Source organism: Centroberyx affinis, unplaced genomic scaffold (genome assembly GCF_046629955.1).
Source record: "Centroberyx affinis isolate AG114_WGS23_722 - 3 ecotype Tasmania unplaced genomic scaffold, CSIRO-AGI_Caff_v1 ptg005798l_1, whole genome shotgun sequence".
Taxonomy (NCBI): Eukaryota; Metazoa; Chordata; class Actinopteri; order Beryciformes; family Berycidae; genus Centroberyx; species Centroberyx affinis.
In genome coordinates, this window is record NW_027282941.1 from 6929 (window position 1) to 32570 (window position 25642).

A 25642-nucleotide genomic window follows, 5' to 3' on the forward strand; every position below is an offset into this window, starting at 1 on the left:
ATTCCCTTTAACAAGGCTGTGGTGCCAGTCTGTCAGGAGGGGGCTGTTGGGTAGAAGCCAGTAAAAAAAACAACCTCTTAGCCTGTTTCACATTTCCACAGTCAAATGGGCCCACAATTGATGCCATTAAATCTCTTTGGGAAGCTGTGTGTGGGCCGACACACAGGTATGGAACTGTATTTAAGCGGTGAATGTGGCTGTCCTCATGGTATGAGTTCACGGGTCAGATTTGCCAGCTTGGTGGGAAATAAATACACTACCAACCAGCCAAATGCTAGTAAATGTTGACAGCAGCTGGCAAGTTTGCCTGCTCTACCAGCAAATCTGGCCGAAAACCAAACTTCATTCAGAGCTCGTTTTCTGTTCTAAAAGTTATAGTTCTGGGATAAATAGGGAAAGTTGATGATGAATTTTGGAATCCATCATCCGCTGGAGCCAGGGGTTGAAAACATTTATTTTCTGTCCTGTTTTCAACCGCCAAAAAGTCTTTATGATGGAAACAAACCATAAATTTAATTTGGGGCTGACGATGAGCTCAAAGCATTTCTGTATTGATTAATTTGGTGGAACACATTCACAATGCAAAATGTTTTCTTACTAAACAGCACAGTTCCTTGCAGGAGTCGAGGACAGCAGCAGAAGTTGAAAAGGATTTCAAGAGCTAATCTGGGAATCTTTACCATGCACATGGGTGTCTGCTCTTCTTCTGCACAGGAAACCCTCTCACTCTCTACTTTAACCCCTTACATACTATTATACTGTTATATTACTCTGATTCACTCTAACACTTAAGTGCACTTTCACAAAAGTGCACTTAAGTGAACTTAAGAAATTAGTTCTTAAGTGCAATTCCTCAATATTTCCTTAAGATTAGTCTCATTTCTCACAAATTTCTCTGGATTTCTGACTTACAGTAGGAACTTCTCAGAAAGGACCTAAGTTCCCTAAAAATGTATTTTCAGTATTAATGCACTGTGTCTGCTAGCTATAGCAATATAACCATTGTTGGTTTGAAAATATAAAACCTATAATAACCAACCTTACTGTCTAAGTAAAATATGATTGGGAAGTGTGAGGAGATTCATTCTGTCTCTCAGTGGCCTTAGGGAATTTTCTTCCATAGCTGCGAACCATAAATCAAGAAAACAATTCGGAACAATTAGTTATGGTTGCTATATTTTTGGTTTACTTAAGTGAGTACCTTTAAGTGTCAAAAAGGCACAGACTTTGGTTTCTGCCTATTGGCTACAGCCCTGTTCAATGTTAACTGTCTAATTGTTTAGCTACTTTTCATGAGACAAGAGGCAAACGAAAAGGAAAATAATGGCAAATTGAACTTAACAATAAAATGTTCTGCTTAAAATGTAAGACACAGTAAGTAGAACTATTAACACTTTGAAATACCTTCTTAATTGTCTAGAAGTGTGTTTAAATGAAAGAGGCTTAAGTTTTATCACTGCAACAATTTTAAGACAAGAGGAAGGTTTATCTTAAACGTAACCAAAACAATTATGAACAAATCTGAGCGAACTTTGCTTTCAAAGGATTATTTATTCATAAGCTTCATATGTTTTTTCTTCAGAAGCAAAATTATTAGAAGGTTGGGAAAATATTACAGAACTATTTTGATGATATAGCAACTTGACTTCTTTTTCTTGAGACTTACGTTACAAAAAAAATGGCACTCAAGAAGATTTGTTTTTCCCTAAGAAGGTTTTGTGAATCCGGCTCCAGATTCCCACGAAGCTCTCTATGCTCTCAAGGACTAACATTGCTGTTGATTTCATTGCAGTCGCCGAAGGTAAAGACTTTTCTCTATATTTAAAACAGCTCTACAAGAAATGTAAACAGACGCTCAGCAAAATATAAACACAATTGCTTTCTGCCCCTCTGCCGTCCCGCCCCTGCCCGCCCCGTTTATGAGTCCAAGGAACACAAGAGGAACGGAGCCGCTTTTAATGTGGAAAGGTGAAGGCAGCAGCAGACTTTTCAGGCAGGTATGCATCGCGTTTCTTTTTCCACTACATCAAATTTCCAGCTCCTCACTCCCCTGCAGCGCAAATAACTTCAGTGAACATGCAATGTGTCATTTCAGGATGTTGATTTACACACTGGCTGATCAACAGAAGGCTCCACTGGGATACGGAGGAAAGAGTTTGTAAAGCTGCCCTATAATGTGAGCAGTCACTTCTATTCATAGATGAGTCAAACAGATAGTCACTCTGTCTATCAGAGTAAATCACCGGGTCACGGAGTCACCAAAATCTAAAGTGAGATAGAGGGAAATAAGAAAAATAAAGGAAGGGTGGAGCTCGAGACGAGGAATTTCTTTTTCAGGTTATCGTTAATTTTGCTTGAAGTCCTTTGCCCTGCCCACTAGAAAAACATATGGTTCAAATAAGTGGCCTTGCTGAGACCGAGACCCCCCCACAGACCCCCCACAGACCCCCCGAAGCCAAGATCTCATTAGTGAATTTTGGAGAGAGTGGAGAGGGAGAGTGAGTCGGAGTGAAAATAAGACTCTGTTGCTGTTTCAGCTTCTACAAACCACTGGCAAAGTCTAACATGATGGGGGGCAAAGAGTACTACAATGTCCTACTCAAGTATAAGTACTGTTACTTTGCTGATATTTGACTTAAGTGGAAGTAAAAGTACTGGTGTAAAAATCTACTGAAGTAAAAGTAAAAAGTAGCTCATTTAAAATGTACTCTGAGTAAAAGTTACTGAGTTACTTTTTTTTTTTAGAAAAGAGAACGTTGTTAGATGTGATCTTTTCCATATGATTCTAAAAGGAGAGAGGACAGAGTGTTCAATTTTAGTTTGAACAGAGAGTTCAAACTAAAATTGAAAATTACAAAATAAAGTGCACAAAGTAAAGCCAGATTACTCTTCTCTTATTTGCAATTGGCCAAGAGACACAAAATCTGTACTCTGCAATGGATGTGATTTAAAATGTAGAGAAGTTCAATACTTCAGCAAAAATGTAACTTGAGTAAAAGTAAAATTACTAACTTTAAAAAGTACACAAAAAAGTAACTTACATTACAGTAACATGAGTAAATGTAATTAGTTACTTCCCTTGGTGGAGGGTATGACTAAATCGAGGGGGGGGGGGGGGGTCAACACACTTACATACTACAGGATAATAAATAGTAGGAAACCCAGGATCGGCCCTGTATGTAACGTATACTTCAGTCACACCGAGGCCTCGTCGCTCATTGGCTCCCGGCCCTGGAATGTCACTCGCGTCCCCCCGACCTCCGTCCGTCTCTTCCTCCAGTCGCTCGTATATCTGCGCTCCTCCATTTATGTTTGTTTTAACTTTCTCAGGACCCCCGAAGCCCACGCTCATGCATCTTACACCCAGGAGGACGGGCAATTTCCCTCCTCCGTCCTCCCACTCACCACATTTTCTACCTCTCCCTCCCACTCTGTCTCTCCCACTCACTGTCTGCGTTTACTCTCGTTCGGGGGCTGAGAAGTCTGGCTGTAGCGTCGGTTCGCTCTCAATCATACTTGCGGTGGTTCCTTTTTTCTATTTTTCTCTCTTCCCTCTACTAGTAAAACCATCAGAGAGGTAGACGTGTTATGGCTGAGCGCAGAGACGAGTCATAGATAATCTTGCGAAGAGAAAGTGAAGTCATCACACTCCGGGGTTTGTAAGTGTTCGGCAGGGTCACGGTGAGTCACCCGGCTGAACGGGCTCTCGCTCTCTGCTGCGGGACGTCCCATGTGAGTCAGGGCAAGCAGACTGGACTGGGCCGTATCCTCTGTGTCACGCGCTCTGCTTGAGCCGTGGGTGTGAGCGAGTCGACTTGAGTCCCAAAGTCAGGCTCAGGTCTTGAGGTAGAAGTGTCAAGTCGAGTCTCAAGTCTAAATTTAGAACACCAAGTCAAGTCCATGTCATTAATGCCAAGTCTGAAGTCCAGTCCCAAGTCTAAATGTAGATTACCAAGTCCATGTCACTAATGTCAAGTCAAGTCCCAAGTCTAAATGTAGATTATCAAGTCAAGTCCAAGTCAAGTCCATGTCATTAATGTCAAGTCTCAAGTCTAAATGTAGAACAGCAAGTCAAGTCAGAACAAATCAAGAGTCCAGTATCAATTTAATATCTTAAAGAAAACTAAATATCTAGGACTTTTCAATGCAATATGGTTTTAATAGGATAAAAACTTGGTAAGAGCATCATGAGTTTGATTTCTATAATCAGTTTCAACTTCAATAAATTCAATCAAATTCAGAAAACAGAATTTAAATTCAGTCATCTGCTGGAACAAATCTCATCACTTTCAATCGAAGTCATTTACACAAACACAAGATCTCAAGTCAAGACTTTAGAAACCTTTTCAAGTCATCAGAGTACAAGTCAGAGTCGAGTCCCAAGTCACCAGAACCCAAGTCAAGTCAAGTCTCAAGTCTTCTCTTCATGCATCAAGTCAAGTCTCAAGCAAGTAAAGTCATGTGACTCGAGTCCCCAGCTATGACTTGAACTTCACTTCAACCTCACACACACACACACACACACACACACACACACACTCACACACAAACACACACGCACAGAAGACCACAAACATGTCTTGGCAGGTTGGCTCTCCCTTTGATCCAGATGACGGACGTCTCTCTCCATCCTGCAGTGACTGACCACTTTACCCACAAACCCACGGTGTTTTCTGACTGCAGTATCAATTTTCTGGCAAAAGGAAAAAGTGTTTTTGGCTCGGACGTGTTTCTGCTTAAGGTTGCGTGATGTTTGTTGCAAAGCGGTTACTTGTGGCCGGGGTGCGTCAGATGCCATGTGCCGGTGAGTAAAGTTGCGGAGACGTGCACCTGTGCCATAATATTTGTCCCCTCGCTCCTTATTATCTGCGGCTGCCAGAAGCCCACATGCTGCGTTCAGATGGCAGGAAACTTCCACTGCTGCATCCTCAAACCTCCAGGCATGTGGGAGAAGACCACAAGGAAGCATGACTGAGGTTTAATTTTCGTGTTAGGTAGGCCTCCGGGTTTGTTTGTTTTTTTATTTGAATTTTATTGCCATTATTCAGACAGGGAGAGATACAAGGCAAATGACAAGGCAAAGTCTGAAATGAAAAGTTCCAAAATCCAGATAAACCCAGGAAAAATGGGCTCCCACATGAATCATTTGCCTAATCCTGAACTAATGAGGTGGTAATTTCACGTTAGTCACCACTGGTACATTTTTCTGGTTAACCTCACATGAAAAAGTTCCCTCTATCAGCAGTCTTGTACTATAAGCTGCTGTGTGTCATGAGTTTATTATGGGTATTTCAGTGAAGATCAGTACTGCCCCCTGCTGGTCGATAAACTGAATGAATTCATATTTTCTACCTTTAATCTGGATAACTTTGAAATGTTATTGCACTGTCCCTTTAGCAGAAACACACAGTAGTGTAGCCTACATAGTTTAACCCCCGGCCGTATTTATCTTTTACATTTTAAGTAATGGAAAATTAGGCTACTTGAGGCCAGACAGGTTAAAAAATAATTTGCTTTACAAATAAATAAATAAATAAAACACCAGAAGGCCAAAAACTTAAGGTGGACAAAGTTGACAGCAGTGTGTTAACAGTAATAGTGGATAGAAGACGGAAAGGAGGAGGGTTTATAGTAATAAACGTTATGAGATGTGAGGGGTTTTCTTTACAGTAAAGAAACTTTCATAGTGACTAGTAATTTAAAAGGCTATTTGTTTTTTGCCCGGAACAGACATGATTAAACATTTTGCTTGTAAGATTTAAAAAAAAATAGTACAAATTGAACATGTTTGCTATTAGGGTTATGATAATAACATAATATTCTTTAGTGAGAAAACGTAAGTTGCATTCACACAGCAAAATATTTTGCGACCTTTGCGACTGTCGAGCCAATGGCGCACGCATCGGAAAACGGCAGTGAGAAGAAGATGGCGGAGGGAGATAAAAATGCAGAGCTACTCAAGGAGAAGGCGAATAGTTACTTTAAAGGTAAATTGGCAAACCTGTCAAGTTAATGTCTTATCACAACAGTGTGTAATAGAGAAAGATGTGACATGTAATTACAGCAGCGATACGATTCTGCTGCCCCATGCTCCAGCCGGAGCCGGTTGCTAACGTTAAGCTAGCAAACGCTGGCTAGCGAGCGTGCTAACTGTAAACTCCCATTCATTGGATGATGCTACTGAATTGAAGCAGCAAGCCACAGCAGTTAGCTAACCAGCTAGCTCGGTAGCAACCACTAGCAGCAGCATCTAACCCACACCGTCACGCGTGTCATGAATGGTGCACCGCTGACTTGCTAAGATTTAGTCATGTCTCTGGATTTTAAACAAACCCCCCTGCTAATCTGGCCTACATTTCCCACTTTGGTTTAAATCCGTCGTTTTGTCTTTATTGTGCGGGATAAGGGACAAATCTAACGTTAGCTCCTAGAATGTTCTGTTAGCCAGCGGGCGCGTGAGAGCAGCAACAAGGCAGAGCCGCTGTAACGTTAGTCCGTTGCAAGACTGGCAAGGCAGTTTTCAATGTAGTATCGATCGTTAATATGTTAGAAATCTGTCTACATTTGAATTGAGATGTGTCGATGTAACGATGTTCCTATTCAGGGTTAAATGGAGGTAAATATTGCAGCAGTGAGTCTGTTCTGCTGAAAGAAAGAGTTCAACTTTGCGATATGAAGCATCGATAACGAAAGTCAACTTCTTTTGATCAACTTTCTCAGGCCAGCATTAGCTAGGTTTGCGGTGTCGGTTAAACTATTCCGTAAACTGTCTTAGGCTGGTGAAGTTAAAAAGTAGTGACTTTTTTAAATGGCCATAAAGTCGCCCATAGTTACCAGTACTCTATACGTTAGTGTCTTTTATAATGTCATTGTTTCAGTGTGTGTGAATACCTTGGTTACGCTGTAGGCAGGGATTTTGAGTGAGGAGGCCCTCCATGTGGCCGTGAACAGGGCTGACATTGTGTGATGAGTCAGAGCAGATGTAAAGGAAGGCATTCTGTTGGATGGGGATGATTCCCTTGTGTCTGATGGATATGTATAAAATGGGAAATAGGATAACATTAGATCAGACTGGCTCCTAAGCACTCTGAGCCATTGCAATTTGAATATGCCATCACCTGCCCCAGTACATCACTCTTTTCTTCTTGGTATTGGTGAGAATGTCACATCAAACTTGTGATTTCTGGCAGTTTAATGTTCCCGTGTTCATTGGCAAACATACAAGCCTTGCAAAACAAGACTTAACTTAAACCTGTTTGAATTGTTAAAATCTGTTATCAATTGTTGTCTACTGGTAAAGGCTTGCGATCCACCAAGCATCACTTCTAATCTAATTTTAGAACTGGTTAACATGTTATTCTAACTATTTTCCATCAACAAAATACACCCTGGTGAGTGAAAGCAAGCAGGGCAAACCAATTTTTAAAGCTGATATTCTATTGAAAGAAGGGATTTTTGGTGTATCATCTATAGGCTGAATTTGCCTGCTAGTAAGCAAGGCAGCATTGAACTACCAGATTTTGCCATGGAGTTTGACATGATGTTCTCTCCCACACAAAGAGAGAAACAGAACAGCATGAATCGGGCAAAGAGGCTACTAAGCATTCTGTGCCATTGCAATTTGAATATGCCGTCACCTACCACAGTGTAGCCATAGTAATTGTCATGGTTGATTGACTGAGAGCTCAGGAACAATAATCAATAGTCAAATTCTACTGGCATGACGCACAGAGCAGTAGCCCAAATGTCTGTTGAGCAGTCAGGATGCCCTCATGTTCATGGTGATCTTTTTTGTGCTACAGTTTGTTAGTAGTGGCAACTGTCTTACAGTCTATAGACTAAAGGGTTAGGGTGCTATGATGACCAGTGTCAGCTTTCCCATTTAGCTTTATAGGACCACAACTGCACTCTCTGCCATATTGTGTCCAATGCTGATGTGACATCTGTTTTGCAGAGAAAGACTATGAAAATGCAATCAAGTACTACACAGAGGCCCTGGAGCTCAATCCAGCCAATGCCATCTACTACAGCAACCGAAGCCTGGCATACTTACGCACAGAGTGCTACGGCTATGCCCTGGCTGATGCCACCAAGGCCCTGGAGATAGACAAGAACTACATCAAGGGGTACTACCGCCGGGCCACCTCCAACATGGCACTGGGCAAGTTCAAGGCTGCACTTAAGGACTATGAGACGGTAAGAAATATGGCTTCTTTCACTGTAACTAGCCATATGGTCTGATATTATTTTTGCTTCAGATAACCTAAAACATGCAGGACACGAGCAATGCACAGAACTAGAAGCAAGACAGAACTAAACCATTGGTGGTCTTTCTTTCCCCAAGTTTTCTAAAAGAAAATGAGGCAAGAGCTCTCTAGCCCCATCTGTTGATCTGTCATTATGAGTTAGGATCTTCATGTAGCCTTTACAGTCCAGTATGGGGATTATCCTTTAATCCGTTGATGATGCCAATTAGATCCAGTCTGAAGGCACTCATACCACAGCTAATTTGGTGTCTATTGTTGTAAGTGCTGTTCTCATAATGCACAATATAAATGTATCAGGGTTATGGCAACAAAGAACTCTAATGCTAAGCCACAGTCAGCAATTGCTTGGACAAACTAGGCCAAGCACCATTGACTGCAGAACCTAAGACTTAATCCATATGAATCCGAGAGAGGCCGGACTGGATTCATATGTATTTATAGATCTTTGAAATGTATAGGGCAAAACAGTGCATGGATTTTGAAGTACATTTACCACACAGCAAGAATGATTTTTCAGCCCGTTAAGACATCATTAAGATGCATCATTTATGATAAATATATTTTATTTTATTTTTATTTATATCCTGTTCTTTGCAGCTATAATGACTCAATTTTCATCAGATCAATACATTTAATTTTAAGTCTCCCTTGATTGACCAATTAATGATTAACAAATGTGTTTGAGTCATTTGTGTTATTCCCATGTTCTGATGATAGGTAGTGAGGGTTCGACCCAATGACAAGGATGCAAAGATGAAGTATCAGGAGTGCAACAAGATTGTGAAACAGAAGGCTTTTGAAAGAGCCATCGCCAGCGATGAGACCAAAAAATCTGTTGTGGACTCTCTAGACATCGAAAACATGAGTAAGTTCACTGTGTTACATGATGAATCTATAACAAATATTCACATTGAAATCTGAACACTGATAATGGATGCCAGTATATTTCAATAGAATCATAAATGAGCATTGACTGCTAGCAAACAAATGGTGATGGTGATTTTTTTTTTTTTTACCCCAAATTGTATTTGTTTGTTTATTTATTTAATGGGAAAATCACCAAGGATCGGTTTGAAAAATTTACAAAGACTACATAAACTGCTGCCGGACACACAACTGCTCATCATGTCTCACTGACTTTGATTTTTTTATTTTGTTGTCCATGTTTTGTCCAGTGTCTGTTGTATGTGTCTGTTTAAGTTTTGTGTTGTAGCAAACAAGCTAGATAATGTGTATTACAACAGACATCACATTTATGCTGATTGAGTAAAACTTTTATTAGCATTTGGTTAGATGTGAAACAGGAACCAATGATAACCAAGTGCAGTGGTGCACGGGTTGTACACATTTTTTTAGCATTTGATTTGTCCCCATTTCATTATACATTTCTGATATATGTGCTTTTATGTAGAGATGTTTTTATTACACATTCTGAAATTAAGATTATCTCGTAATGCAGCGATTGAGGATGAGTATGCAGGCCCCAAACTTGAAGACGGGAAGGTCACATTGAAGTTCATGAAGGAGATGATGGATTGGTTCAAGGACCAGAAGAAGCTGCACAGAAAGTGTGCTTATCAGGTAAACATGCATATTTATTTAAAAGCCTCCCATTGAAGCAAACTGTTGTCAACTGTAATTTTACACTTCCTTTTTATATTGTTTCAGATTTTGGTCCAAGTCAAAGAGGTTCTATCCAAACTCCCAAGTCTTGTAGAAATCTCATTAAAAGAGGTGAGGACTTTCAGATTTGTTTTATAAATACTGAAATGGATGAATGTTTACATTTACATTTCATGTGTTAAGCTGGTGCTCTTATTCAAAGTGATGTCCAATAAGTGCAACAGTAGAATAATATTACATTTTATTGATTACAAATAGTACAAGCAATCATTAGTAAGGACTGCATGAGTCAGAGTCACAGCACCTTGACAATACATGTAACAAAATATTCCTGTGACCCTGGAAGCTTATTTGTTCATGACAGTTTTATACTGTTATCCTCTTTTGTTTGGACTATATTGAAGGTTTTCTCTTTCTCCCTACCGCAGACAGAAAAGATAACAATCTGTGGCGACACCCATGGGCAATTCTACGATCTCCTCAACATCTTCGAGTTGAACGGCTTACCCTCACAGACCAACCCTTATGTATCCTTTCTTTTTTTTAATCAAGTATCACATCAGCTTTTGAGTGCATGTCCTGTGCAGTCGCTCCCCTGGTTTGTACTTTTCTGTATAACAAAATGGCTCATACCCAAAACGTCTGTGTCATAGCGCTTAACCGCAGAATTCAGCTGTTCAACGGCGACTTCGTGGATCGCGGCTCTTTCTCTGTCGAGGTCATTCTTACCCTCTTTGGCTTCAAGCTGCTCTTCCCTGACTGCTTCCACTTGCTTAGGGGTGAGAGCACTCATGTTGTGCCTGTGCATGAGTCTGTGTATGCATTTGTACATAATATCTGCAGCTGTGTGCTGTAGCTTGGTATGTTACTGTGTCTCATAACATAACTTCATCGAGTTTTTAGAATTAACTCACTGTCATCGTATTAGTAAATACAGAAACTAAAGGTATTTAAACAAAGGATTGTACTTACGCAAGAACACATGCTTACAGGTAACCACGAGACGGACAACATGAACCAGATGTACGGGTTTGAAGGGGAGGTCAAAGCCAAGTACACAGCCCAGATGTTCCAGCTGTTTAGCGAGGTCTTCCAGTGGCTGCCTCTTGCACAGTGCATCAACGGCAAAATACTGGTAAGTGGAGACATCGTTAGCTGGAAGCTATCACCGGGCCGTGAAATTAACTTTGTTGTTCACTGGCTACAGTCACTGATTCATATCAAAACTCAGTAGCCACTTGCACCATTTTACCAGCCAGATAGACTTTTTAGAATAGGACCTCCAAATTAAATCTATTAACTTTTTACCCTGGATGTCTCTGTGTTTGCTATTTTTGTACTGTGTGCACACTCTCTTAATAATAATAGTAATGATGATAATAATAATAATAAACTTTTCATATAGCACTTATCTAAAAACAGATTTTCAAAGATTTCAAAGGGTTTCACATAAAAATAGAAGAAATGGCACTTGTGGGGAATAGAAATAAAGCAAACAAAATTAAGATAAAAATGCATAAAAATAATAAAATCATAACATAAAAGCCTGTCTATAAAGTCTATAAAATTGAGTCTTAAGCAGAGATTTAAAGGATAATACAGTTACAAAATAAGTACAGTGGACAAACCTATTGGACACACTCACAGCCTGTGTGTGTGTGTGTGTGTGTGTGTGTGTGTGTGTTTCTCCCCCTCAGGTGATGCATGGAGGTCTCTTCAGTGAAGACGGCGTCACATTGGAAGACCTCAGGAAGATTGACAGGAACAGACAGCCTCCAGACTCGGGTAGGGTCAGACTCCGAGTGCCCAGTCAGTCCTAATTGGCAGTAAGACACAGTCTCTAGAATGAAAAGCAGGTACACTGACACACCTTCCTCTGCTCTTACCTCCACAGGTCCCATGTGCGACCTCCTGTGGTCAGATCCACAGCCTCAGGTCAGTTCCCCCGTGCCTCATTAAGAGCCAAACCTATTTTAACAGATAATCCACAGGTTGCGTTGTGCGTAGCTCAAAATTCAGACTCACTTTTGTCTCCCTCCGTGTGTGACGCAGAACGGCCGGTCGATCAGCAAGCGAGGAGTGAGCTGTCAGTTCGGGCCGGATGTAACGGAGCGCTTCCTGGACCAGAACAAGCTGGACTTCATCGTGCGTAGTCATGAGGTCAAGGCTGAGGGCTACGAGGTCACTCACTCAGGGAAGTGCATCACCGTGTTCTCAGCACCCAACTACTGGTACGTAACCACGCCGCCTTGCTGAGGCTCTTGTGGCCTGTTGGGACTTCAGAATTCACCTTGAGTAGTCACAATGAAACTGCATTTTGAGAGCATCTTGCTTCCTTAATGTCATGTATTTCCTGCTGAAATAGGATATGATAAAGTATAAAACAATGGGATATCAGTTAGGGAGAGAGAGGCAGGATGGGAGGGATGGGATTGTTGAAAAATCTGATGGATTTCTTCTTTGGAATTTTGATATACGCCTCCTGGTAGACGATGAAGCCACCACTAAAGATTTTCCATTTTCCAGGAAGTAAATCTAATGAGATTTTAATAGAAAAATACAAGAAAATAACATTTATATCTTTTTGTTGGGCACAAATTGTCAAATAGCTAAAATGGTGAAAAGGGCATTTTTCATTTCAGTGTGAGTTTAACAGTGTTGTGTTGCACTCTGTCTCCCCCCAGTGATCAGATGGGAAACAAAGGAGCTTATATCCACCTCAGGGGATCTGACCTCAAGCCAGAATTTCACCAGTTCACTGCTGTGGTCAGTATCCTGCGTCTCTACAGCGACCTCTGATTGTACACATGAAGTCCTCTGTTGTTGAGTTTTATTGATTTAGGGGTTTAAGATTATGGCAAAAATTATAATCCCTGTTATTTTGCTTGATACTGTGATCACAATTATTTATCATGGCTATTGTTGCCATGATTTGGGGAACAAAATAATCTTGTTGCACTTTTTGCATCTTATAATAACCATCTTAAATATTTTCAACTACAGTGGGCTTTCTTAATTAAATGAAATGTTTAAACGTCACCAAATTCTTTGATTATCAATTGGGGAAATTAACATTGCAAAAGACATTATAGTTGATTAATTGTGCAGCCCTAACTCTTTGTTTGACAAAAAGGTATTTGAAAATTCTCAGAAAAAAGTGGGAGTGGCAGTTCCAAGGCACTCACAAAAATTTAAATCTTTATTGAATGGGCTAGAACATGTTACACTACATACATTACATTTCATTATGTAATTTAGCAGATACTTTGGCCAAGCGACTTACAATAAGTATATTTTGTCAACAGTAGTCAATCTGACCGTATATCATGGTCTTCTTCAACTAAGCCTTCAATAGGAGTAAGTAGCATGTTATGTCATAGCAGTTGTAGCCCATTTAATAAAGTCTTTTTAAAATTGCCTTTGAATTCCCTTATTAAGCACCCTTAAAGAGCACCACTACAGTTCTCTGTTTTCACACCGTTGAAGCGCACCTTTACTACTTATTTGCTTGAGTATTTGAAAGTTGTTGAAGTGTGATCTAATCTTTTATTCTCCTCTCACTCTCCTTCACAGCCTCATCCGAATGTCAAGCCCATGGCGTACGCCAACACGCTAATGCAGATGGGGATGATGTAGAGGCGATGCTAGTCTGTCTGTGACACTGACGACCTCCCACCTGACCTGAACCACCCCGGCCACCTCACTCCCTCCAGTGCTTAGACAGGCTCTTGTTCATGCTTAGCCTAAGGGATCCCTCTCCCTAAAACCTCTGCTAGTTGTATTCAGAATACACGTGGTGTAGTTCAGATGGGACGAGATCGCTTAGACCAGCCCGGTCGAGAATCGGGCGCGTTCTTTCATGTATCCGTTAAAACTGGAAAAAAAAAATCCCAATTTCCGTTGTCCGTCTGCCCGCTCATGTGTTCCATCACTGGGTAAAGAAAACTACCCCGAGAATTGCAGATGCATCCCGTTGGAGCTGCTTGGTTTTTAAATATTTGACTCTATGATGTATTCAGCAGATGGGATAAAATAGCTGGTTATGTACCAAAGATGTGTAATGGAATTGATTGTTTGGTTTTTACACAGAGCAGCCTCTGACTCTAAAACCTAGCATGGTACTGTTGGCCTGCGTACACAGCTTAGAACATCCTGAAATGGGTTGAGAGCAGCATGTTCATGTTTATCAGTATTTCTCAAAGCATTCTACAGTATGACGCAGTTTATAAAAATGAATCTTTTTGTTTTACAGGATTACAAACGATAGTTAATTGGATGTATGATCCCATTCCAAAAAAAAAGAAAACAGAGTATTCATTGGAGACCGCACTGATTGGCTCTGGGTACACTCTGAACGGTGCTGTTTGCCATTAGTGGTGTATTTAGCTGGTTCAATCATATAACTGTTGACATTTATTTTGCACTGCTGCACTGCTTCCCGTTGAGGAAGGTACTGCTGCTCCACATCTCATCCCTGTCTGTCATTGTGCCCCTCACCCGGCAGCTCCCGCACACTCTACTCTCCCATCTAGCTTTGGTGTAAGGCAAACACTGGTGGCACTCCAGTCTCCAATACATGTTTGATGACCAGTGACTTACCCCTTGTGTGGATTTCTTCAATACACAAATGTCCAGAAGCCAATCCTCTCTCAAAGCGCACAGCTGCATTGTCCAATGGCCCTCAACTTTTTAGATAAGAAAAAATACACTGATGTGTATGTATATATACTGTATCATTTAAAGATTCCGTGTACATGTTTGGAGAAAGTTATTGAATAAAAAAATCCAGTCCAGTGATTTTAGAAACAAGTTGGTATCTTTATTTCTTATGTTTATGAAGGTTGGGCTCGTTTTATAACTCAGAGTATCCCTTGCGGGCGGCGGTTAGCAGTTAACATTTGAACAACGCTTTTTCAATATCACATCTCACCTACCTGTGAACAAATGTATTTTCAATACGAAGTCACATACACACATATACGATATAGTTCATTATGGTGGACAAAAACCAATAGAGAAGTACAACCTGCGCCACAGAGGCTTTAAAATGACGGTCGCGTGTATTTTGCGTCACGCGTCAAACAGCTGATCGTCAACGATGCGCCACAAGTTGACAACACACGCGTTTCACCTTGTTGGAGTGAGTTGGTAACGGAGACGAAGCCACAGCAAGACCGGCCAGAGATGCCGAAATATTGTTCTGTCCCAAACTGCAAGAATGACTCTGGAAACGGCAACGACAGGAAAAGCTTCTACAAGTAAGAATGAATACAGAGGAAGTGTTAACGGTCATTTAGCTAGCTAACGTACGACGGACGTTAGCTACAAACTTTGATCAACATGTTTTTTTTTTATCATGTTTTTATTCAGTGGCGCAGTGTTTAATGATGCTATTTCACAACATGTTTTGCTAGCTCGATTTAGTAACTGTTACCATGCCATATCGTCATTGTTTAACTGGATGTTGTTGACTTGTCTCTTGTTGACCTTTGAGACGATTTGATGGAATCAGGATTTCAACTGAACGTTGGTTGTTCTAAAAAGGTTAAAACCATGTGTTTTCCCATTGAATCTTGGGCTTTATGAAAACAACAGACATGCACTTATACTATAAATGGTTCCAAAATGGGAATTCATTGTGTTTTTTCTTCCTCTCTGTGTGTGTGAACATCCCACTGAGCAATTTTACTTGATAATACCCGTTTAAAAGAGGTCTAACTGGTCAGACGTCTAACTGGTTTGACGTCTAGGCTCAAATGAGGCTACATAGGGTTTAAAAGTTTAGGTTTAGTAGACGTCTAGATCTTCTGGGGTATATGACAAAAACTATAGCATTATCTTGTAGACATGGACCTCTCTGTTGCATACCTTTTTTATATTTACAGCTGGTTATGGATTGTTTAAATATGTAATAATGTATTTACTGCTTGGTTTAAAACTGGGTTATACACAGCCAAAAAGATCCTGGGCTATATGAGAGCTGAAGCACAGACGTAATGTTGAAGTGAAGTCTCTGGCTCAGCTTGATGTGACCTGAATGTGTGTCCTCCTCTCCGTGTCACAGGTTCCCTCTACACGACCCGGACAGGTTACGGCAGTGGCTGAAGAACATGGGCCGCGAGAACTGGGCTCCCTCCCGACACCAGTACATTTGCCACGAACATTTTACAGCTTCCTGCTTCAAGGTCCGATGGGGGATCCGCTACCTGGAGAACGACGCCGTGCCCACGGTCTTCCAGGGGCCCGAGGTAAAACGACAGAGAGCGAACCGTGCTCCGCTGTGAAATTTAACCGCAGACAGACACAGAAGGGAAGCAACGCTGCATTTGAGTGTAGGAGGGACAGGGAACAGCTGAGTCAGAAGAGGCCAAGAGTCTGTCAAGTCCAGACCGGCAGTTCCCAGCAGAAAAACTGTAAGGCACTCTCTCACTGCAAAAATGAAAATGCCAGATACAGTTGTACGATATTAACAAGTAATTATATTGCGATTAGTTTGCTGAATATCGGTATTTCAGATTTTTCAGCAAACATGAAACATTGTAAAAAAAAAACTGAGATGTTGTTTATGTCTTTCTCAGTTTGTATACAATGAGTTTTTTTTTTTTTTTTTTTTTACAATGCTCAATTTAAATAATAGGCCAGAAATTGGGCTCAGCACCAGAATACCATGTTTCGGATTCCAGTTTGAGTACCCACCCCTCTGATTTCGACTTTCGATTGCCTTGGTGCAATGTTTTTTAATCTGTTCTTGCCATGTGAAATAAAGGCATTTCTATTTTATCAGTGAGTCAGAGTGCTTTGATAACTTCTTTGCTAGGATCTACTGGTTGTGACTGGATCCTATTCTTAATGTGTATTCACAAAGACTTTCCATGCATTGCCCTGTGCTGATGAAATTTCACCCTTTCTGAAATCAGTATCAAAGCCCCATATTGTCTTGTGCAGCTCTAATCTTAGCCATTGTTTAGTATTGCTGAGCTGAGCAGTAAACAGTATTGTGTTACTTTTTGTTTTGATAAACACGCATGCCTGCTTATTCCTAGAAACGGAAAGGCGAGGATCATAGTGAGAAGAAAACAAAACGTCTTCGAGGAAACGGTAACCTAAGGATAGCGATGTCAGATGACGGGACGCCGGCAGCGGACGCCATAGAGCTGGACAGTTGCTTCAATACGGTTCACCTGTACGAAATCACCGTGGACTCGTCGCAGCCGGGAGAAACCGTGCTGGTGGAATCGAGCGATGTCGGAGAATCTACGGACTCCCTCCAGACGGACCCGAACCCTCCAGTGTCAGTGGACGGATTTGACACGGGAGCTAACTTTCCCGTAACTTTTTTCCAGACCGTGGACGATCTGAGCGGTCTTGACGGTGAGAGCACAGAGGTGGTGGTGATGTCCGAATGCCCCGCTGGCGAAGGGCAAGAGGAGCTGGTGAACGGGATCACCGCCGCCATACTGACTCAGGGCGAAGGCCTGGTGCTGAACGACTGCACAGCGGGCCAGACGGAGGAGGCTGCGACCTCTCTGGGCGTCGAAGATGTAGCTTCTGCCTCGGAGGAGCCGTCCGTCGTCCACAACGACCACGGGGCTCAGGTCATCGCGTACTTCGAGACGATACCCAACGTTTTACCCAGCGGAACCTCGGCGCACTTCGCTGTCCCCCCGGATACGGTGTTGTCGTCCGCTCTCAGCTCCAAGCCCATCACATCCACTCTTCCCATAGTGTCCAAACACGTGGCGGCCTCCCCGGCGTCACTGGTGCTCACCATGGAAAGACTCGACACAGAGGGGGCGGAGGGAGACGGGAGCAAGGCAGAGGAGGAAGCCACCGAGCGGCAGGAAAACCAGCTGGAGGAGCACTGGTGAGTTGGACTGACTCCTAACACTCCTACAGGGAAGATTTGTTGAGCATGTATCCTCTTTTTCAGCAGCTTCATGCTTAACGCTTAGTCAGTCAGACATTAAACCTGGGAGCTGCCCAGAGCTACCACAATCTTCCACTGTTGGCCATTTGAGGTTAGGTGCCTTGCTCAAGGGCTCTTCAACGGTGTCTTTGAGGATAGAGTAAAAGGAAAGTATCTCGCTCACTTCCCCCACCCAGGTTTTCCTTAACCAGATTCTAACCGGTCGTCATCCAGCCACAAGCTTGCTTCTCTCTTTCTTGCTCTTTTTATCAAGTGAAATTGATTTGTACAGGCTTTAATCACTGTCAAAGGGTTCACACGGCCGCTTTTTAACACAATAAATGGAGAAAACGCCCCCCAGCCACACACACCTTCGACCCTCAGTGAGAACAAGGAAAAACATCCAGGAAAGCCTGTTTGTTTGTTTGAGAGAGAATGTTGTACCAAGCTCTGACTGGTTCCCATGCTTATTTGCAAATATGCACACCACAAAGAACTTGACTTGAGACCACAATTGCTAGTCTGTTCAGATTTCAAATTCAGTTCAATTATCGATCGAGCACCAAAGAGCACTTAGTTTAGTTTTTTCACCAAATATTTTGACCAACCGGCCATCTTTTGGTTTTTGTTTTTCTAAGTTTACAGCCACACTACCCTGGACACGCCCGATCTCGCCCCACTGACTCATCTTTTTGGCCCGGTGTTACTACTCTTGCACCATCTCACATTTTTCCCATTCACAGCTACCACAAGCTTGACAGCTTGAGTAAGGAGCAGCTGGAGGCGATAGTGGCTGAGCTGCAGAAAAAGGTGAAAGTGCTGCAGCAGCGACACCGTCGACACCTGGAGAAACTTCTGGGCCTGGAGAACACAGTCAGCCAGCTGAGGCAGAGCAACCTGCTCAACGAGGAACGACTGCAGTTACTTGAGAGGGTGGGGAATTTAATATCAAACTGAAGGATAGTTTTTTTCAAATAATAAAACTTGTAATTTTAAGTTTTTTTTTTCAGTATTCACATTTAAATAAAATTGATGAGGGGAAAACTCCAGTCTAAATTTCAATAAGCTGTGGTTGTGCTCTATAATTGTATTGCGATCTAGAGGGTTAAAAAACTATATTTCTTTATGCTAAAATGTCAAACAATGCATATAATGTCAAAACATAACATTTGCACTTTGTTCTCTCCCCTGTTATCAGGCGTACATACAGACCAGTGCAGCTGTGTCGGATGCTGGTGAGACTGTGGCGATCATCTATGAAGAGGACAACGCCGCCTACTTGTACACGCCACTGAATGACGGAGAGGAAGAGCCGTGAGGACAGACCGGCTGCTGACAACTCTGTTTTTGACTGTGCCAAAAGTCGGGTTATGTGGCTTACGCTATTTAAAACAAAATGCTACCTAATTGTTTTCATGGGTTTTCCCCCCTGTCTGAACAGAATCTGTGTATGACGTGTTGTGGCAGTACAGTTTGTTTGATCTGCTGTCAGCTTTGCACTAATGAGTAATTTGGGACAATGGTGAACTGTGTGTTTTTCAGGTTTTCCCCTGGCAGCACCCCTCCTTCCCCACCACTTGGTTGACTGATGAATTAAATTATGTTTGTTTGCATTAATGCACATATCGTATTAAAAAATAATGTTTCCATTTAGCTGTTGTGGTTCTTTTTTTTCTACAGCTGCTGCATACCTCAGTCATTAAGTAAGACAACGGGAGATTACCTGCAGTGAAGTACAAGCACATCAAAAAGAGTGTGATTTAATCAATGACAGTACTGACCTTTTGTCCTTCAGTATCAGGATGGTACAAAAGAAACTGACTCAATAATACAGAAATCAAGCTGTTTCATCTAACGGCTCACTGTTAGGTAAATACATCATCAGTTACCAGTTAAGTTCAAGTTACTTGCATGAGACATTTCAGTACAGAGAACTAGCAGAATTAACTCAAAATGGTGTCTGTCCATTGAAAGGAAACAGCCAGCTGAATGCCAGCTTGCATGGCAAGTGGGTATCATTGTTATGGAAACAAGCTGCAATGTATTAGCTTTTATCTGGAATGGAACGCCATCAAATTCTCATTTTCTGTAGCTATAAAGTGACAAAACATGATTTATCAGTGACAGAGAAGGAGCTGAATCCATCCCAGACAGCAGTAACCTGAATCTGAGCAAAGCAGACAATTCAGCTCATGATTCCTGAAGCAATTCTTACCAACAGTCAAAGGATTGTGTCAAATAATTGAATGTTTAGTGGAATCAGTAAGGCTGTTACATTTCTTTCCCCCAGCTATAATGTCCTGTAAATTAATACAATCACGAAAAAATGACCACTGCAGTTCTTGTCTTTGTCCAAGTTCAATACATTGTTGTGATGCCGTTGATGTAGTCAATATATTTTTTCTAGAAAATCAAATTAACCCAAAAATCTAGAGTCAAATAACATGGAATAGCCCTGTACACCCACCTGAATGGACTTAATTTGGATTAAATCTAATTTTCAACTGTGAAATGGTAAATGTATGCCCTGTATTTTTCCCCTCTTGCAGTGCTTGTTCTGTCCACTAGATGGTGTTGACAGCTGTATTGGGATCCTCAGCTAGACACCAACTCAGTGGAAAGAGGAGAAGACACACAAGTCAAAGGAAAAGAGAGCAAACTTTTTCAAGCCAAGGACCCTGAAACAGATCTGAATTTGACCCGGGACCTTCTCATTTGACCGTTGTACCAACTAATACTGCATTGTGCCAAGTGAAACCTTTTTAACTAAAACTTTGAAGAAGGTTGAAAATGAGCCACAGTGTTGTATGTAGAAGAAGAGCTGATCCTGACTGACAAGAGAGCAGCTAAAGAAACGGGTTTGTGGAGCGGAGAGAGAAACAGGTGGAGGAGAGGGAGAAAAGGAGGTCAGGCAGCTGGAGAGGACGAGGCAGAAGGTGGAGGAGGAACTGACCAAAGCAAGAGATACAGAAGAAGAGATACGACACTCTGCTCTTCACTCTATCAAGGTTTCACCCTATCCTATATAGCAGCCATTTATTTTTCCATTTCATAATCAAAACTGGGATTTAATCCAGGTCAGGTCCACTCAAGCGGGCCCGATAATCAGTTTTTCCGTGGATTAGCCCAGTTGTTTCTTGATCTCTGGCATCACAACACTATTTGGGAATGTGTATTGGTCTGTGACAAAGACTACATTTTCTAGATTTTAACTCATTTTGCACGATTGCATTAATTTGTAAGACAATAGCTGGGAAAACCAATTTCACACAGAGGAGGCTTGAGGTGCTGAAGAGAGAGATGGAGGACAAAGAGTGAACAGAAGAACAAGGCAGTAAGAGGAAAAAAAATTAATGTCTATAAAAGTGCATCGTTCTGTGGGGAGCGACATGAAAGGAATATTTCATAGGGCTCAAATGACTTATAGTAGCTAAGGGTGTAACTGTTATGTGTGTGTATGTTTTGCCTGAGAGCGAGATCTGGCTTTCCTCATAAAGAGTAAAAAATGTACATAAATTACTGTAATTGAATCCACTGTACAGTAAAAATTGTTCAAATGAACCATGGCTGGTACATTATCTTTTTCATCTTTCAACACAAAACGGCTTCTTTATACAGATTAAGAGTGTATCAAGAGGTAGAAAACGAAGAACCAAACATGTTTTTTTCCTTTCTCTTCAGATGAGACAAAGGCTGTACATTGTTATATCGTTCTTGTCTGCTGCTTCCTCCATGAGAATGAACAATTTTCCCTCGTTCCCTTCCACAGCGAGGTCAGAGGTCAGGTTCAGCTACAGAGCAGCACACCAGGAGAACAGGATTCAGGATTCGCTTTCTTGCTCAAAGACACTTCAGCAGGGCAGGTGCTTGCCAATGCGAAGACTTGAACCCAGATCCTCCAGTTAAAGAACTGTCATTCCTGCTTACAGCTCCACCCCGCTGCCCTACAACCACGCCACAGAAAAGCTCACTGTACTTAGAACCTGATCTACAGTTGGCACTGAACAAAATGTGGATCCAGACCACAAGGAATTGGGTTAATATTGCACCTGAGATGAGCCTTGCCTTGTCAGAGTGTGTGTGCGTGTGTGTCTGCAAACAAAGTCTAGTGGTCAAGAGTCCCAGAATGTTGTCAAATCTAAAAAAAAAAAGTTCCCCTCAATGATGGATGACATACAGTACTTCCTCCCAGTCAGTTTGTGCGATTGCCTTAGACGCACTTCCCGTCTTATTTTCCCGTCTTTTCATGAGAACATTTTTGAATTGTCAGCAGTAACTTTCGGAATACTTGTCATCTTCATTCCCTCCCTCTCCTCCTCCTCCTCCTCCTCCTCCATTCCCCAGTCCCTCCTCTCTATGAGCAGAGATGTAGCAGTAGGTCTTGACCTGCCTGGCTCCCGGGTGGTGCTGCTGCTGGTGCTGCTGGTGGTGGTAAGGGTGAGTTAGGGGAGGCTGCGGGAGAGCAGAGGAGAGCGGGGGCGGGGTGGAGGAGGCGGTCTCCCTGCTTTCCTCTTGGCAGCGGTTGGGCGGCAGGCAGGGAGAGCGGTGGAGGCACTGGCCAGGCGGCGGCACGCTGGCTCCCACCTGGAGAAACGGTTACACAGTCACATAAACACATTTCTTTGGAGTATCATTATTTTGGAGATTTTAAGGGAAAAATGGATCATGTAACTGGAATCTTTTGTCTAATGCAGTGATTCTCAACCCTTTTCATATCACGGACCCTTAATTTAGTCCACATTAGGGCCACAGACCCCCATTTGATGAGATTTTGTCTCTCAGACCCAAATCTGAAATATTTTTTTGTTAGATAATGATTTTGTCCAGAATTCCATGACTATCTGTAGATAACAGTGAAACTATGATCAAAACAGTCATTATTCTACATTATCTCATTGTGTTAACTTCTTGTAAATTAAATAACGGTGAAGTTTAACAATTCATAAATTTTCTGGGGACCCCCTGGAACCCCCTCTAGGACCCCTGGTGGTCCCCGGACCCCACCGTTGAGAACCACTGGTCTAATGTACTTACAGTAGTCATAGTGATGTAACTCAAGAGTCCAATCATAAGTATGTGTTGTATTCATAGTATTCTGTTACATCACCACATGGCCAATCTTGGCAGGAAAATAACAGGTGATTGTAATAAATGAACAGGTGATGACAGCCACAGCCAATGAGCTGTGTGTGTGGGAAAGCAGCATATTGGTAAATGCATGTGACATCATGGGAATACTGTGACTATAGGCCCTTTTCACAAACATGGCTGCCGTACTTCCGCAGGGTAACCCTAACCCTGTGGAAGTACGGCAGCCATGTTTGTGAAAGGGGCCTACTGCAATATCCACCCTGTTTTTCAAAGAGAATCAAGTGTCAAACACAAATATCCCTTTTCAATGGCTTTATTCCACTCTGTTAAACTATGTATTGAAGTCACAATGAAATGAAAAAATACTTTTTCACCTTTTTTATTTAATTCTACATATCATAATGTACAGCTAACAATAGATGCCAAATGTTCTCTCATATTTTTTATATCAATATCCCATTACTTTTACTTCTTGGAAAGAGTATTTTTAGTTGTGACTTCATTATGTACCAGTAAGCGTACATACAATTTCCAACCAATAATGCCATCACAGATTTTTGAATCAAATTTGAACTCTTTAAAACATTTGGACAGTCCCTCCTCTCATCATGTTCCACCACAACATCCTGTTTCAACCAGAAATACGTCAATCACAGAAGACAGCATCAAAATGCCTTGTAAAATGGAAGTCTTGTAAATACACAATAATTTTGTGTACGTGCTAAATGAAAATCTCCCTAATACATAATGTAGCGAGAAAAGGTTCAAACATAAATATTTAACCTTACTTTGTGTTATTACGCCCTTACAAGTACAGTATGTAGCCTATTAGAAATAAATTTGTGGGAAAATTTTAAATATCATTCTTACTAGTCACATTGTAATTGCAGATACAATGGCCCATTCTGGTCGGCTACTCTGACTGGTCACATTATAATTATGACTAGTCAAATTGCATTTGTAGATATCTATAATGTAATTATGGATAGTCAAGCGCAACCATTTTATGTTGAAACGGCTTGCCATGGGCCAAAGACATCTCCTATGGTATCACCATCCCATAGCATAGTATGTGTGTGTTGTATGTGTGGCTGAAAGGATATTTTATATGTGTGTATTGTATTTCCTTATCTGTTTATTGTCACTATTGTTGTCTTTTAATGTGAAGCACCTTGAACTTACCTGTATATGAACTGTGCTATACAAATAAAACTGACTTGACTTTTAAGTGTTTCAAGCCTACTGGGTCAAACTGAAAATCACAGATAAATGTTACAACAATAATGTGATCCAAGAAATTCATACCCAAGTATGTGCAGTGTGTGTGTGTGTGTGTGTGTGTGCAGTTTAGCATCCTCAACTAGGCTACCTGATTTCCTCATTGGAGAGCCTTATTTGACAGGTCATTTGCATAACAAGTACGTCACGGATCACAGAGGCCTCGACCTGGAGCAGCTCTGACTAGTCGTCGTTATGCGATGTTTTGGCATGTTTTGGTCTCTAGGTAAGTTGTTTTATTTAAGATTTTCTATTTTTTTTTTTAACTTTGCAACACGCATCTATTTTATCGTTTTATTTGTATTCTTATTAACTTATTACGGCGGCCTGGTGTTTGCAGCATCCCTCGGGTGTTTTAGCTTCCAGGTATTCTTGTTGTGCTACAACTCAAAAATCTCAAAAATCTACAACTCAAAAGTGTTTTTTCTTAACGCAGGCAGAGAAAACTTCAATAACGAGTTAGTTTAATTCCTTAGCAGCAGCAGCTGGTGTGAGTGTTGGACGACTTCTGGCCTCCATGCCCGTTTGATAGAAGTTGACAGAAGTTGAGAAGCTACACCGACCCGAAGGCCTGTATTTTGCACACACTGTTTTATTGCATTTCACGTGTATTTTGTTTAATTTTTCCAAAACGTCGCCTCTTTGACTCGGTTTTCAGTGAGTTTGTGGCCCTCCACCTGTTTATAACTTTTAATAACAGTAATATGGGATGAATGGCTTATAGTAGTAATATCTGGACATAAAATGTGTAGGCTATATGGCGACTGGAGTGCAGGGCAATTAAGATTAGGCTATAGGTTGCAGGAGGAAATTCGGCCCAGATTGTTAATTGTACAGCAGTATGTTAAGTTATTATCCACAAGAGACTGCTAGAGCTCGTTGTCATTGTGAGAAGAGCTGGACTGGACCGTAAAGCCCCATTATTTTGTTGTGCAGACTATATTAAGTTGGATTATCCAGAAGTTCTGTTGCATCTTTATTATTTCAATTAGCAGAAGATCACAGCAACTTTCTCTAACATCTGCAGACCGTTAGTTGAGTCTGTTTTCTCCTCTCGCTGGCGAAATCATCGGCGCATGCGCAGTTCACTGCTCAGCTTCCGTATAGGGAAGTGGAATGACTTGATTTATACGATAAAGATACTCAAATCGGCGTTATTTTAGTCAAGGAAACAGTTTGGCAAACGCGATGTAGAGAATACTGTTTTGTGGTGACTTTATCATGTTTACTTTAACGTTTTAAACTGTGATGAACTGTTTTATTTACAGCACGACAGACGTATAATTCGCAATGCATGGCGGGAAAATAAACCCTAAAACAATTCTTAAAAGAACGTTTATATTGCCTTTAAATCAAATCTTTCAAAAACAGAAAAGCGCTTAAGGAATTAGAAAATACCCACACATGTTGTGTGTGTGTATTTCTCGCTAACACCGTGAGTCAGACCTGTTTGTCTGTGAATGACCCCTCCGTCTCT

The 25642-nt window shown here is 41.4% G+C and overlaps 3 protein-coding genes across 4 annotated transcripts in view; 2 read left to right on the plus strand and 1 right to left on the minus strand.

Annotated features, from left to right (window-relative positions):
• The first annotated feature begins 5872 nt into the window (after positions 1 to 5872).
• Positions 5873 to 14679, plus strand: ppp5c (protein phosphatase 5, catalytic subunit). 2 transcript variants are annotated; one of them, XM_071547309.1, is made up of 13 exons: positions 5873 to 5987; positions 7955 to 8196; positions 8985 to 9132; positions 9727 to 9848; positions 9936 to 10001; positions 10319 to 10417; positions 10564 to 10669; positions 10883 to 11025; positions 11588 to 11675; positions 11785 to 11825; positions 11943 to 12121; positions 12575 to 12656; positions 13464 to 14679. In XM_071547309.1, exons 1-13 carry the CDS (start codon positions 5891 to 5893, stop codon positions 13524 to 13526), a joined length of 1476 nt encoding a protein of 491 aa, XP_071403410.1. In that variant the 5' UTR covers positions 5873 to 5890; the 3' UTR covers positions 13527 to 14679. The 2 variants fall into 2 exon arrangements, with proteins under 2 accessions (XP_071403410.1, XP_071403409.1); XM_071547308.1 differs by lacking the exon at positions 9936 to 10001 and having other exon boundaries at positions 5905 to 5987.
• Positions 14680 to 15025: 346 nt separating this feature from the next.
• LOC139667839 (THAP domain-containing protein 5-like) lies at positions 15026 to 19412 on the plus strand. The gene is made up of 5 exons (XM_071547311.1): positions 15026 to 15148; positions 15955 to 16138; positions 16934 to 17754; positions 18540 to 18729; positions 18995 to 19412. Exons 1-5 carry the CDS (start codon positions 15075 to 15077, stop codon positions 19112 to 19114), a joined length of 1389 nt encoding a protein of 462 aa, XP_071403412.1. The 5' UTR covers positions 15026 to 15074; the 3' UTR covers positions 19115 to 19412.
• A 2650-nt stretch (positions 19413 to 22062) lies between these two features.
• The window catches only part of gipr (gastric inhibitory polypeptide receptor), a 29233-nt gene continuing 25653 nt past the window's right edge, over positions 22063 to 25642 (minus strand). The window contains exon 15 of the mRNA XM_071547310.1: positions 22063 to 22380. Within this exon, the coding sequence (XP_071403411.1) occupies positions 22063 to 22380 (318 nt within the window). The remainder of the gene's footprint in view (positions 22381 to 25642) is intronic.

Excerpts from the sequence above, each read along its gene's own strand:
- LOC139667839 (XM_071547311.1), top strand. The coding sequence starts at position 15,075 with ATGCCGAAATATTGTTCTGTCCCAAACTGCAAGAATGACTCTGGAAAC. Across the intron at positions 16,139-16,933 it reads CGGTCTTCCAGGGGCCCGAG|AAACGGAAAGGCGAGGATCA; the intron begins GTAAAACGACAG and ends GCTTATTCCTAG. Across the intron at positions 17,755-18,539 it reads AACCAGCTGGAGGAGCACTG|CTACCACAAGCTTGACAGCT; the intron begins GTGAGTTGGACT and ends TCCCATTCACAG.
- ppp5c (XM_071547309.1), top strand. The coding sequence starts at position 5,891 with ATGGCGCACGCATCGGAAAACGGCAGTGAGAAGAAGATGGCGGAGGGA. Across the intron at positions 9,849-9,935 it reads ACAGAAAGTGTGCTTATCAG|ATTTTGGTCCAAGTCAAAGA; the intron begins GTAAACATGCAT and ends ATATTGTTTCAG. Across the intron at positions 10,418-10,563 it reads CCTCACAGACCAACCCTTAT|CTGTTCAACGGCGACTTCGT; the intron begins GTATCCTTTCTT and ends CGCAGAATTCAG.